This window comes from Xiphophorus couchianus, chromosome 8 (assembly GCF_001444195.1).
Source record: "Xiphophorus couchianus chromosome 8, X_couchianus-1.0, whole genome shotgun sequence".
Taxonomy (NCBI): domain Eukaryota; kingdom Metazoa; phylum Chordata; class Actinopteri; order Cyprinodontiformes; family Poeciliidae; genus Xiphophorus; species Xiphophorus couchianus.
In genome coordinates this window covers 25,101,771-25,115,551 of record NC_040235.1, presented here as the reverse complement: position 1 = coordinate 25,115,551, position 13,781 = coordinate 25,101,771, and the positions used below count along the sequence as shown (strand labels likewise).

Here is a 13,781-nt window from a genome sequence, read left to right as displayed (position 1 = left end):
ACTTAACATTTTCCATTGTCAGAAAATTAGGTGGGTAACAATCTTACCCCGATTACAAATAAAGCCTCTATGTATACACAAGTGAAACTAGCGTCATTCTTGAATTGCAGATGTTTGGCCACACGAAATCTAAAATGTCAAAATTTGAGAGGTGTTTAGAGATAAATGGAACCCGGCTGTAGCGGCGATGGTGCGGCTGCTTCACTCACCCTCCAGCAGAAGCGCGGCCTGCTTCCGGAGGATCTTCACCAGCGCCTCGTCCAGGTCTACTTCCTGGAGCTTGGCCAGTAGCTGCTCTTCATTGCGACACACCTTCTCCTGGGCGTAGAGGCCGTCCGGCATCGCCCTCTGCTGGCCTAGGCCCATCAGCGCCGTCTCCACAGCCAGCGCCACAAACGACTCGCCTTCCTCCAGGAGAGGCAGCGGCGTGTAAACAGGGTTCTCCGGCCTCCTGCAGGGGCCCAGGGAGCCTGGTGGGGTGGGGGGAGAAGGGAGGATGACTCAGGGAAAAATAAACGTCCCCTCTGGGTTGTGAACCGAGCCGAGTATTGATAAATCTATTGATTCCTTTTCTCCCTGCGCTGTGCGCCTCCTCCTGGGAGCAGTGATCATGCGTTTTAGAGCTTTAATGATGTCTAGGCAGACCTCACCGTTAGTCCCAGGAGAACCCACGCTCCCCGAAGAAAACACACTCGCTCACACACACTTACACCGATAAAAGCAACGGCTTTAATTGAAAACCTTCACAGCTACGTCGGCACTAAGAGACCGGAACTATTCGGAGGCAGCCGACTCTTCGTTGTGTTGCAGGTTTTATTTCAAACTGATCGCACGTTTCTATTTTTAACCATCTACTCAATGATTCATTACAAAAATAAATAAACAAATATGTGCATAATTTAGTTAAATGCTAGAAAAATCTAATTGCCTCAGTAGCTTGCAATAACAATGAATTGTTTCTGACTTTTCAACAAAAAAAAACTTGTAAAAAACTACTTTTATGATGGCATAATAGGGTCACAGAAGGTAGAAAAAAAAAAGCTTGAGTAAATTTCTGGTAAAAATAAATAAATAAATAAAATTCGGGGAATTAATCTCAGAAATTTTCCAAATAAAAAACTCGGAAATTTCTGAGTTTCAAAAGTCAATTTTTCTCTAGAAAATGTCTGATTAATCTCAAAATTTCTGAGTTGTTTTTTTTTTTTTTTTTTTGCTGAAATTTACTTTTTTTTCTCCCACTCAACTTTCCATGACAATTTTTGGGTAAAGCCCTCTGAAGAGCCAGCTTTTGTTATCAATAACCTTTTGTGGGCCGCAGGATGTCCAGTTAGCACATGATTATGTCGTTCATTAAGTAAAGTTTCATTTTTATCGGTCTTTTAGGCCGAGCTTTATGGGAATCAAAAATCTGGCTGTAAGCCATGGTCATCAGAATCCACAAAAATAAATGAAAATTTTCTGTTCTGAAGTACATTGGTAGGAGCTTTAATGTAAGAAAGTGAAATGAGCGAGGAAATAAACTCCTTCAACAGCTCTTATTTTGTAAATGAGATCCTGGATCTCGATGGGACAGTCTGTAGAAATAAAAGTTAAATGGATAAAAGCCCTCTCTGAAATTGAGAATAATGTTATAAAGTTTCAGATTTTTCTCCTACAACAACATCTTAAAGCTCAGTTCCACCGAGTGGAAACAAACTCTAAACTGCCTAATAATTCAAGGGGGTCTTGAGTGCAGGGGGCGCTTTGTGAATTAATTGGACTTTATACCAGAGACGCGAGCGGCGGGCTGCTGTGACGTCCTGTCTGACTGTGGCATGTTGAAATTCTGTCTGCATAATTAATGTGTTTTAATTGGAGTGTTTTTCCTGCCGCATCTCTTATTCATGAGCCGGTATTGGAGGATGACTGCAGGCCAATCAGCACGTCTGTGTCATCGCTGCTGATCACGACCCGAGGCCCTGCATGTCTGACGGGAACGACGCAATCGTTGCGGTGGGATGGTGCGTTTGAGGACGGCTCAATCTGCAGTAAAGGAAAATGTCTGGGTGCGTCCAACAGCTCGAGTCTGCCAAATGTAAACGTAGTTACCAGAGGACGATTTCTGGTATCGTTTCTAAAGAGGCTAACTTTTTTTGTAATTTTGTATTTGGTTGTAAGTACCAACAGTGGTGGGCAACGCCAAGTAAAAAGTTAGCTGAACGAACCCTAAAGCACAAATCGTAAACATTCCTCTAATGCTAAACCAACACCAACACCAACGTGGGGATTAGCTGAAGCTAGTGCTAAACTATTAACTTCAATTCAAATTATATCTGCCTCTGACAAACTACAACCCTCATGCACCATTTTATTTTAACATAATTTACATTTCCTATAATGCCCTTAGACAGCCCTGGCTCCAGACGAGTTTAATGGGGGGGGGGGGGGGGGGGGGGGGGGGGCATCGGCTTATTTTTTGGGCGGGGGGCAAAATGAATCTACGTAGCTGAACATGGACAACACCAGTAGTCTACAGGCTTAACGTGCTGTACTGGTATTAGCTAGCCATCTTTTAGCTAACATTACCTGCATCCAACAGCATTACTCAACTCGTTCGGTTGGTTTGGGGGGAAAACTGTGAAAAGTTCTTTGCGTTTTGTTGGTTTGCTGCCGTGATTCAAACACAAACCCAAGCAGCAGCAGCAGCTGCTGCAGCTGCAGGTCTCCTTCGCTGCCGCACAGGTGTAAAACCCAGCGCGAGCAATTTAGCGCTCATGTCGAGTTTAAAGGCGGCTCGGAAAAACAGGTTACAACGTCTTAACAACGGATTAAACAGTTTTAGCTGCTGAAAAAAGTGACAGAGCAGTGACGTGCGGTCAGGGGAGGCAGGTGAGGCACTGCCTCACCTGCCATCATGGAAAGAAAGAAAATATATAATCATAAAGTAATTTAAATTGTTATATTCATCCGGTGGTTTGCACTAAAAAATATTTATTTTTCATGTAGCTTCACCAATTTCGATTTTTATTTGTTCAAAATCGCTGAATTTTCTTATTTTCCCATTCAAATGCTTGGAAGCGATGCCGGTGAGGCAGCAGCGAGCTCTGCCTCACCTTGGATTGCGCAACCCCTGGCTCTGCGCTGGCTGCTAAGCGGAGAGAGCATGTTGCTGTACGGCGTCAATAAAATGGTTTAAACAAATTTAATATGTGAACTTATTTCCAATAATTTAGCTTATGTATATAATGTACAGTGCTTTTTGTCACCAACTGTGTTTGTGTAACGTGTTTCGTGTAATGAGCGATTATAAACGGCAGAGAACAGGTTCGAGGTGAGGCAGGCAGTTCTCTTGCCTCATGGCAGGGGGCGCTCAAGATCCCAGACGTTCGTCTTGTTCACTCCTCAACTGCCGAGTAAGTGACAGCGAGCTAGGCTAAACGATTCGGGAAGCAAGTCAAGTGCAGCGATAGATTATAATAGAGATAGTGATTTTTTTCCTCTCGCTCATCCCGACTTTCGACATGAATGACTACATTACAACACTAAAAAAGTTTTCTCAAGTGGACTTTCAATCGAAGCAGGTAAGACAGTAATAACATTTATTTTGTTTTGTTTTTTAAGGAAATGTGTGTTTTGTGAGCTACAGTTTGTATGTGTAAGGATGCAGAAGTGAAACATAACCTGTAAACTGCTGTCAATCTATGCATCTATTTGCAAATCTGATTCTGATGACGTCAGTGCCTCACCAGCTATGAACCTCACCGCACGTCACTGTGACAGAGGGCACAGATATGGGAAGTGTGGAAGCCCCTACTGTATCAAATCGATATATCAATAACAGAGAGTTGGCCACTTATAGGTAAAAACAACAAACAGCGCCCATGCCGCCGGGCCTTCTAGATGTTGTGTTTATATCTATATTATTTGATCTACCGTCCGTGTTTTATTTTGTTCTCATTTCTTGCTTGATATAAAGCTATTGGTGGAAAACATGAGAGAACGTGAGGAAAGAAAATGAAATAGCTGCGTAGTCTTCACTCACTTCAAAATAAGAGCGTGAATATAAATGTCTAACTACTTGAATGATTCTTAAGTAGTTAGAAGAAAACTTCAACACAGATTTCAAACTTTATTCACCTGAACTTTTACAAAACAGCCAAGTAAATGAGCGCTTTGGAATTTATCCAGAAGGTAAGTGCACTTAGCTTCTAGACCACTTAGCAGCCACCACTGATGCACCCAGAAGTGAACTACTGGCCAGAATCGGATGATTTTCTGTTCGACAGTTCTTGATTGGTGATCACACAGTTGGAAATGTATAAATGTAATCTTTAATCTAGTCACACTAACCACAACACTCTGTGGAAAAAGTGCTAAACAGATGAGCTAATTTCAGGATCCGCCAGGAAACAAAGAACAAAACGTATAAAAAGCATTTAGAGGAGAAACTGTGTATTCATGCATATCAGCTGCTCCCTCAGACTGCTATTTTGTCCCTTCACCATTACATACTTTGCAGTTTTGGTTGTTTTTTTTGTGTTTTTTTTAACAGATTGCCACAAAACGTCCAAAACTGGAGAAAATCCTCATCAGCAAACTCCTCTAGCTTCTTATGTTGGGTCTGCTAAATAATCACATTCTACCTAAAACATAAAGATTATCTGCTACTGTGACACCAACAACAGCTGTTTTTCACTGAAATGAGAATTTTCACTGTTTCACCACCTTGACAGGAGAAGCACTGAATATTTTCACTAGTTGCGTTTCCATTACAAATGTGCACAAATCTTTGTCGATATTCTGCTAATGTCAAACAAACGTAACTTTGCAATTGCTGTGTTTCCATTAAATAAGGAATTAAACTAAAAATCGCAAGTGGATAGTCTTATTCACGCAGTAAGTCATTAAAAATTATGTCAGCTACATAAGAAATATTCATAGTTCAACATCAGAGGAGCGTCTCATTAAGGCGTTGGAGCGATAAGCCCCGCCTACTTGGGAGCGGCTGCTTATGGAGTGTTTTTGGGGAAATTGTAGATGGCGATTTTACAGAAGAGTGATGGATTCAACCCACAACTTTGTATGAATTGTGCCATTTGTGAGCTGCAGATGGTCCGGAAAAAAACAAAACAAACCGTCATCCTCCTACTTCCTGTCGTCTTCTTTGCATCGAAATCCATCTATTTTAATACGGCTGGAAAAAAACCCCACCTCACCCTAGCGCACAAAAGTGTTTTTTTCACAATTGCCGTGTTTCCGCTGAGCAAATTTGTTTTCAATTTTGTGCTTAATCGAATCGCAGCTGCTGTTAATCTGTGAACATCTACCTGGGAAGTCGGCGGTGGCACCATCGTCGCTCCCCCGTCCCGTCTCCATAAGGGTGGCGAACAAAGTGCCGATGGGGTCCAGAGGGTGGCCCACCCAGCCCTCCAGGTTGGTGATGGATGTTACGCCCCTGTGGAGCAGCTCTGAGGGATCGAGAACATGGACAGCTGAGTTACTACCATGAAAAACCAGGTATCAGATCAGGATTAGGTATAAACTATGTGTTCCTACGTGTTCCGAACAAATAGGCAACTTTTACCTTGTGTTGATTTGTCACCTAACATACAAAATCTACAGAACGAAACCTGCTGAGGTTTGGGTTTCTGCGAAGAGCGTCGCCTCAAACAAAACTCCAATTCAGCAAAGGACGACAGACGGACCTTTTCTGTGGCCGCGGAAAAGCTCCAGCTGCTTCTGCTGCTGCCGCCGCAGCGTGTTGACGATGGCGATGGCCAGCCGCACAGCCTCTTTGGGGTAACCGTGTGACCGCAGGGCGTCCACTCGGGCGCATGCCGTGGGAACGTGTTCTGATTAAAAAAAAACAACAACAAAAAAAACAGCGAGAGGAGACGTTTTTACTTTGGGAAAAAAAAAAGTATTAAAAAAAACATGAGTAATTTTGTCTAGTTTCTAGTGCAAATATCTTCATTATGCTTGATGTTAGACAAAAGTAACTTTTCAGCAAAATATAGGAGCTTGTTTTAGGTAAATAATTCCTTAATAAAGATGAAAAGTTCTAGCAAATTATTTCACTTATAACAAGACATTTCTCTCATGTTGTCAGTGAAATAATCTGCCGGTAGAGCTTATGTTTTTTCATCAATATTAAGGAATTATTGACTTAAAACAAGTTCCTTTATCTATAGTTGGTTTTGTCTTGTTTGGAAATAGACCGAGCACACTTGGTAAGATTTTGATTTCAGTTCTCCGGCTCTCTCACCGTGCCACAGGGGCCACCCTCTGGAGTCGAAGAGGGAGCCGTTGAGGTTGTCGTGGTAACAGTAGTTGTTGTAGTGGTCCTCGGTGATGACGTGCTGCAGGTGGGGGTCCTGCCAGTGCAGGTCGCAGGCCTCGATGGCGCGCGTGAAGACGGTCCGGTGAGGGCGCGTCAGAGCGTCTGCGGAACGGGGAGTTGGGACGGCTCGTCAAACCCGAAGGACTTTAGTCACAACTCGACCATGTGGCGACAGGAAGTTAGCACTTTTCTCCATATCACAAGTAAAACAGGAAGTGTCAAGACCACAACTGGCGCAAATAATGGTGCTAATTTGCTATAACAAGGATAAATGAAGGGCCAGAAGAAGCTAAGCAGAAATCGGTTATGTTTTGAAGTGACTGGTTCAAGAAAAAAAAAACTAATTAAAAAAAAAAAATCCAGCAGTTTCAATAATGTTGCTTAGTGTATAAAATATAGAATGATCAATAATTAAAAATATTAAATATTCATCACACTGAAATAATCCAAACTAGTCATGTTAAGGTAAATGACCTTCCTGCTCAATTTAAATGCTTAAACAAAATACGCAAAGAAAGCTAAGTTTTCTGGCATTTATCAAATAGGAATAATTTTGGTGAATCCATCGGACCCAAGAAAAGAACAATTTAATCTGATTTAACTTCAGACAGTGAGGCAAAAAAAATCTATGTGTCTTTTTATTAGGCATATGAAAATATCCGGTCTCAACTGTAAATAACTCTTTCTAAACGTTAGATTGCACTTCATTTTCAAAACTGTCCCGTTTGAATTTCAAGCACTTTCCAAACCTTGAAAGCAGCTAAACGAAATGCAAGTATTTTCAAGGATTTTAAGCAGCTGTACGAACCACGTTACGAAATAAGCAATAAAAGCACGCATGATTCGTGCTGATAACGTATCGGGTCAATATCAGTATCGTATCGGAAGTAAAAAGGAGACACACTAATAGGAACACAACTGTAAAATGTCAGAATGACACAAGGCTGCAGAGACTGTCTGGATAAAAACAGCAGCAGCAATAGAAATCCCTCTTTCCTTCTTACAAACATTATTTTGCTACCTGGGAAAAAGGGAATTTCTTTGATGTAGTGAAAACGAGTGAAATAAGAAAAAGCTGCAGGACCTCCACTGTGTTATTAGGCTCTTTCTATTAGGCACACTGAAAGGGTAATAAGGCTCACAGGCACTGAGACTGAAGCATGGAGACTTGATTAAAAGAGAGGTGGAGGAAAGGGGAGGGCTCAACGGCGTTACTACGGCAGCAGAGCGAAGGGAGCAGACTGATAAGGTGACAGAGAGAGAGAGAGAGAGAGAGAGAGAGAGAGAGTGTGGAGATAAAACAGAGGAAGGGCTGCACTCTTCTCACCTGGATTGCCAGGAGGCCCCTGGGGCAGAGCGTTGGTCAGATTGATCAGCTCGCTGCCATGGTTACCGTCCTCCAAGGGACACACGTCCACGCCGTTCCACCTGCGGAGCTGCCGGAGCCACGCAGGCTTCTGCTCAGGCTTACAGTGCGGGTTCAGGACGATGCACATCCACAGGGCGCCTGCACACACACACACACACAACCCGAGATCACACACTCTGCTCCGAGATGCAAACTGCTGAAGGAGAGACGGCCAAATACGACGACGTATCGGAGGAAACCCGAATGAAAAGCAAAGATTGTGACATATAAAAGCAAAAGGAATTGCTATTGTTGTGTTGATGTCAGAGTGATGTTGCTTCCTAAGTTAATATAATGCAGATATGAGATGAAAAAAGACTGAATATTAGGGCTAATGTAGTTAAAAATATATATTTTTAAAAAATAGTAAATTTCCGCCAAAAATCTCAAAATTTTCTAGAAAAATAATCGTGGACATTTATGAGCTTGAAAAGTAAAACATTTCCGAGAACAAAAATGAGAAATTTTGACATTAGTCTCAGAAATTTTCAAAAGAAAAACTTAAAAATTTCAGAATTAGAACATTTTTGAAAACAAAGTTGTGATGATACGAGAATAAAGTTGTAAAGACTCCAGAATAAAATTGTATGACAATAAAGTCATAATATATATCCAGAATATAGTTGTAATACCAGGAGAATGAAGTAGTAATTTTATAAGAGCTACTACCAGAAAAACAAATAAAAATGAAAATGAGCAATATTTTATTATTCTCGTAATGTCGTACAGCTATTTTTGTCTCATTACAACTTTATTATTGAATCATTGAGGTTTTACCGTCATAACATTATGACCTTATCCTCGTAATTAAAATAAGACTTTTTGTTAGCCCGGCCCCAGTACTCCGTCGTATCTCTGCTGCAAGTTTGTGTCAGTTACAGACGAACACGTATAAAACCTTCTGCTAAAGAGAAATGCTTTTGTGGAAGTAAAATGGTTCATATGAAGCCAAATCAGCTGCTGTTCAAAATTAAAGTGAGTCTGGCTTAAAACCCCATCAAATAAGGGAAGCATGAGTCCGAACCGCCTCATCTCGTTAGTGCCTCATCGTTTTACTGCAGAGGTTCGCTGCGCTAAGGCCTGAAGGCGTACAGGAATACCTCACACCACTTTATGTCTACATATCCCCACAAAGCATCTTGTTGCAAGTGGATGCTACGACAGAAAGTTTTTCGATTACGCAGTAAAATAAATTAACATGCTTCATCAAAAGCACCGAAATGCGCATTGATCGGTCTTATCGAATCGATTAGCGATGCCGAACAAGCTGTAACGCTTCACAGCAGCTGCCATCCGGGCTTCAGTGTCTGGGCGCGGCTGCATTTCATCGCCGTACCTAGCTCATCCCACAGCTGCCTGTACTTGTCGGTCATGGTGGTCCCCTGTTGCCTCCACAGCGCCAGTCGGGGGTCGCCCATGAACTGCTCTGTGATCAGCGTCAACATGCGAGCGCCGTTGGAGTCCCTCATCCTCAGCATCTCTCTCACCTGGAGGGCACAGGGGAGCTCAGGTTACATGTAGACATGTAGTGTTCCTTTTTTTTCCCCTTTTGGCGAAAAATCAAATTTTACAACAACAACAAAAAAAAAGAGATGGAAACAGGACGTGTGAGTGTAAATAAAAAAAGAATCTGCATGGCTTCAGCTAATGAAGGTGAAATCAACAATACGAAAGAAAAATAGAATCCGGATGAGTATTGATGTTTTAGTAAGGAGTGGTTGGGTCAGAAAGCTTGTAAAATAAATCACACATGATAATCTTACTTAAAATAGAATACAACAGCCATCATTCATAAAACATTCACCAGTTATTGCACATGAGAATGATATTTGGTTGCATTGATTCTCCATCAGACTACTGGAAAAAAAAATAGCTTAAATAAAAAGTTATAAAAAGACCTAAAATAAGTACCAACAAATAGAAATACTGACACAAAGTACAGGGGAAACAAAGCATTAAAACCATCAAACTCTTTTTAAAAAGTTTAGACAACAAAACTTTAATCATTGATTAAATATGACATAAACAGAATATTGTCTTTCGCATCACAACACGCATCACAAGTTATAGAAGAAGCAAAGACATCGACACACATCCTTGTGGTATCCCAGATCTCTGTAGCTCCATTACAAAAAAAGAAAAGCACACAGAGAGGAGAGCCCTAATACGGCTGGAAGGTTGGTACCTTGCTGAACAGCAGGTTGAGCTGCTTTCCCGAGCCGTGGTACCCGCCCTGGGAGAGAAAGAGCTTGACCTGTTCCTGGACCTGTTCCTCATCCAAATGCCAACAGTTCTCGTCGTCCACGCTCGCCCCCGCCGTCGGATCTGGAGCTCCTGCCGTGAGTGAAGAGGGGATAAAAAACAAAAAACAGACAGTGATTAAGCTCTCTCAAGTTGTTGATCTATTTATTATTATTATTATTTTTAACTTTTGGTAGAAAAATAAACAATTCCTATTTGCCTCGGAAGTCCCAACTCTGACCTGAGAATGAGATTATCGCCAACTGAACAGGTTGTAAGGAAAACAGTGAGCTGCATGCCAATGGTTGTATACAGTGAGGAAACTAATTACTTCAATTACTTGTATGCATTTTATGCAGATTTATACGGTACGTCTTTGTGTGACAGAATGACGTTTGAAACTTGTGCAAAGAAAACGCTCATTTCAGCCACCTTCTGCTATGCTAGCTAGCTATCTAATGCAAATATTGAAACGAAGTACAGACTTTAGAAAACAAAGGTTGAATCATTTATTCAATTTGACATAACTAGCTGTGTATGTAGTTAGCTAGCAAAGTATCTTTCTAGATAGCTAGCAAAATTGCTATCTGTCATCTATCCATCTATCTTAGCAAAATAGCTATCTATGTATCCATCTATGTAGCTGTCAAACTACATAGACAGTTAGCTAGATTGCTATCTATCTAGCTATCTAGCTATCTATCTATCTAGCTAGCTAGCTAGCTAGCTAGATAGATAGATGACTTCAGAATCCCATCAGGTTCCAGGGATCTTAAACAGGTGGAGTATCTCTAGCTTTCTCCTCACTTGACCAGGCTGGACATGTATTGGATTTTTAGATCTGGACAAGTGAAAAAGCCTTAGAGTGAAATCTGGCCTTCAGCTGGATTTGTTGGGGTTTTTTGGGGGGGTTTTTTTAGGGAAATGTGAAATTCCGATTTAAGAGTACAGATTATATGCAGAATTTTTTATTTAAACAGCTTCTTTTTTTTTGAGTGCTCCAATCAAACAGAATGCATTAATGTGTGCTCGGTCTACTTAAACACTTATCAATAGCATTAACCCCGCGACTACAGCGAGCCCAGAAGAGCAACTTTAGGAACACTTAACAAGTGTCTCTTGGGAGCACCGAACGCTGTAAAAAGGTTCAACCACAGAGAGAGTGAAAGTAGTTAGGCAGAAATATGAAGTGAGAAACTGAAGCCTGAAGTGTCCGGGACAATCAGGAAGCTGCAAGCTTACAAACAGACTCATATTTTCAGTCTATAAAAAATTGATTCAAGCGGCTAAATAGTTATTACTTTGGCGAGAAGCGTGCAAACGAGCTGCATTATGATTTTACTTTATAGCTTATAAAAACAGAGACAAAAACTCAGACATAAATTATTTGTCTAGAAAATTCCAGTTTCATTTCAGATTCAGACCATTATCCCAACTTCTGTGGTAAGCAGAAAAGAAGCTGTTCTGCATATTCTGTCGACAAAACCAAAAGCAGGTTTACTCACAACGTCACCCACCAGCTGGGCCTCGACTGGTACAAAACAGTGCAAACGTGAAAACAAATACCTGCGTCTGCTTGAGTGCGTGTTTGTACGCATGTTAAAAGCTCAGCCTGTTTTTGGCCCTGAGGCCCCAAACGGCCCCTCCACTCACCGTGCACCTGGTTGATCTCGGAGTTCTGCGACAGTATTTCGTCGGCCAGCTTCTGCGCCGTCGGCAGCACGTCCGTGTGATGCACCGTGATCAGGTACTGGACGAACTTCTGCAGCTGGTCCCTGTTCATTTGGAACAACGTCTCCGAGATGGGCAGGCGCAGCTTGACCTGCTCGGGCTTCCGTACCCGGTAGAGCGAGAGCGCCACCACGTGGGCGCAGTAGAAGATGTCCTTGTTGCCGCAGCCGCACGTCACCGACGTGATCTTGCAGCGGTCGAAGCTGACGCTGACGTTGCACAGCAGCTCCGGCTCGGAGGACGTGGCCGGTTCCCGGACCGTCCCGCTGAGGTGGAAACCTGCACAGAAACATGTTCGCCCTCAATCAGCGGGAATGAAATAAAGTTTTTGACTTTCACCTATTGTTGTGGAGTTAGCTGGACCTTAAAAATGAAGATAAGCATCATCAGGCACTGCAGATTTTGTGGAGATGTACCGAGAGAGTTCAGTTTTCAGTTTAACATCAACACTGTTCAGTGTGGGCACCTCGACTGAGTGAAGAATAGGACTCAGAGCTAGCCGTTTCCAGTATTTCTAAGGTTTTTACAAATAAAGTCAAAGGTAGCACAAAAGGTAAGGCCAAAAATAAAATGTTATTCAAAAGAAAGCTGCGGGAGCCATTTTGGACGATCATTCATGTTGTACTTTTTTGGGTTTACCCAACTTTTCCGAGCTCAAAGGAACACAGGAAGTGCTAAATGTAGACCAGAGCAGGTGTGTTTCCATTGACCATAAAATTGCACAAATTGGGATTACGAAAATAAATTTGCGTAATGGAAACACGCCGATTACAAAAAAAAACTGGATGTTACTACTGGCGAAAAAGACAAAGAAAGCAACAAAGTGTTAAGAGGATGATGAAGTGGCATGTTATTAATGACCTCTTAATGATTTTAATTGCATTTCTAATTTAATGGTAAAACCGCTATTGTGAAATTGTGTGTGTGTTTTTTTGTTTACATTAGCAGAATATCAAGCTGAGGTTTTGCAGACATTTGTAATGAAAACGCAGCACCTAAAGGTGAGTTAACTCTTCATCGGCGCAGACAAAGGGTCTGCATAGCATGAGATAGGTAATGTTTTCAGGTTGTTGCTACATCATTTTAGCGCTTACGTTAATATATGTATAATGCATCTCAGAGACATGGAGCTTGTGAAGAAATACATTTGTGGAACTGCCCCAAAAATCTGTTGCAACCTGACTTAGTCTGGGACCAAACTGTAAACTGCATAGGAATAGTGGACCAATATTTACTTCCTCCTTAGCAGAAATAACATAAAAAATTTATTTACTGAGAAATTTGAAGAGCCAATAAGATTCAGACTTGCACTGAACATTGCTAATATGATATTTCGTTCATTATTCACTGATCATACCCTCACTTCACCGTTAACCTGTCTGTCACTCGTTCAGAGAAGCACCGGCCAGGTGAAAGGGTGCCACAGAAATACACACACTCTCATTTCCTTTTCATTTCCCTTTCACAACACCTCTAATGCTTGCCTTCTCCTAATCGCCTCCTTCCTCTGTCAGCACAGACAGGATCATTTCACCACCGGCACAAAGTCCTGCTATTAAACTGTCAACCTCTGGCCCTCTCAACACAGAACCTATAGAAGTGTTTGTGAAGAACATTCACATGGAGGAGGGATTAAACCGACTTCTCAAATCCTGTATATTTGGGTTTCAGTCGGGAATGTGCCGTAAACCTGACCAGGGCATCGGTTTTCACTTCGACCGAGCCGCAAGCGAAATGAGATTGAAATATTAAGCTTGGAAAGACGCAGCAGATGGACAGGCGCTGGCAAAGAACACCAACACAACAAGCACTTTTATAAGCAAACCCTGGAATAGACAACCTGACAGGGTTCGTGGGTTGACAGATGGTCTCAGAGGCACGGTGGTATACACCGTAGGAGTTCATCGTCCACAACCAGCCTGTCCCCGTCTCAGGTTCGCAGCATGGCGAAGACCAACAAGTTCGTTCTGCCCAACGAGAAGCGTCGCACGCAACAGGCGCTTGAAACGCAGGAGCATGATGTGATTCTCGCTCCCCGCTGTCGTCCGCGTAGAGCGGCCAAACGAGAGGCTGATCAGCTAC

At 42.2% G+C, this 13,781-nt stretch overlaps 1 protein-coding gene and 1 long non-coding RNA gene across 3 annotated transcripts in view; one reads left to right on the top strand and one right to left on the bottom strand.

The window, feature by feature from the left end:
* Positions 1 to 13,781, bottom strand: part of LOC114149487 (zinc finger SWIM domain-containing protein 6-like) — a 55,231-nt gene that overhangs the window by 14,213 nt on the left and 27,237 nt on the right. For both annotated transcript variants that reach the window (XM_028025396.1, XM_028025397.1), the window contains exons 2-9: positions 11,622 to 11,978; positions 9,913 to 10,061; positions 9,064 to 9,214; positions 7,647 to 7,826; positions 6,245 to 6,421; positions 5,685 to 5,831; positions 5,307 to 5,447; positions 210 to 470 (exon numbers count right to left, since the gene is read on the bottom strand). In XM_028025396.1, coding sequence (XP_027881197.1) covers positions 210 to 470; positions 5,307 to 5,447; positions 5,685 to 5,831; positions 6,245 to 6,421; positions 7,647 to 7,826; positions 9,064 to 9,214; positions 9,913 to 10,061; positions 11,622 to 11,978 — 1,563 coding nt within the window. The remainder of the gene's footprint in view (positions 1 to 209; positions 471 to 5,306; positions 5,448 to 5,684; positions 5,832 to 6,244; positions 6,422 to 7,646; positions 7,827 to 9,063; positions 9,215 to 9,912; positions 10,062 to 11,621; positions 11,979 to 13,781) is intronic.
* Positions 1,231 to 5,729, top strand: LOC114149488 (uncharacterized). The gene is made up of 3 exons (XR_003596516.1): positions 1,231 to 2,045; positions 5,282 to 5,496; positions 5,602 to 5,729. It is a non-coding gene; the product is annotated as an uncharacterized LOC114149488 (long non-coding RNA).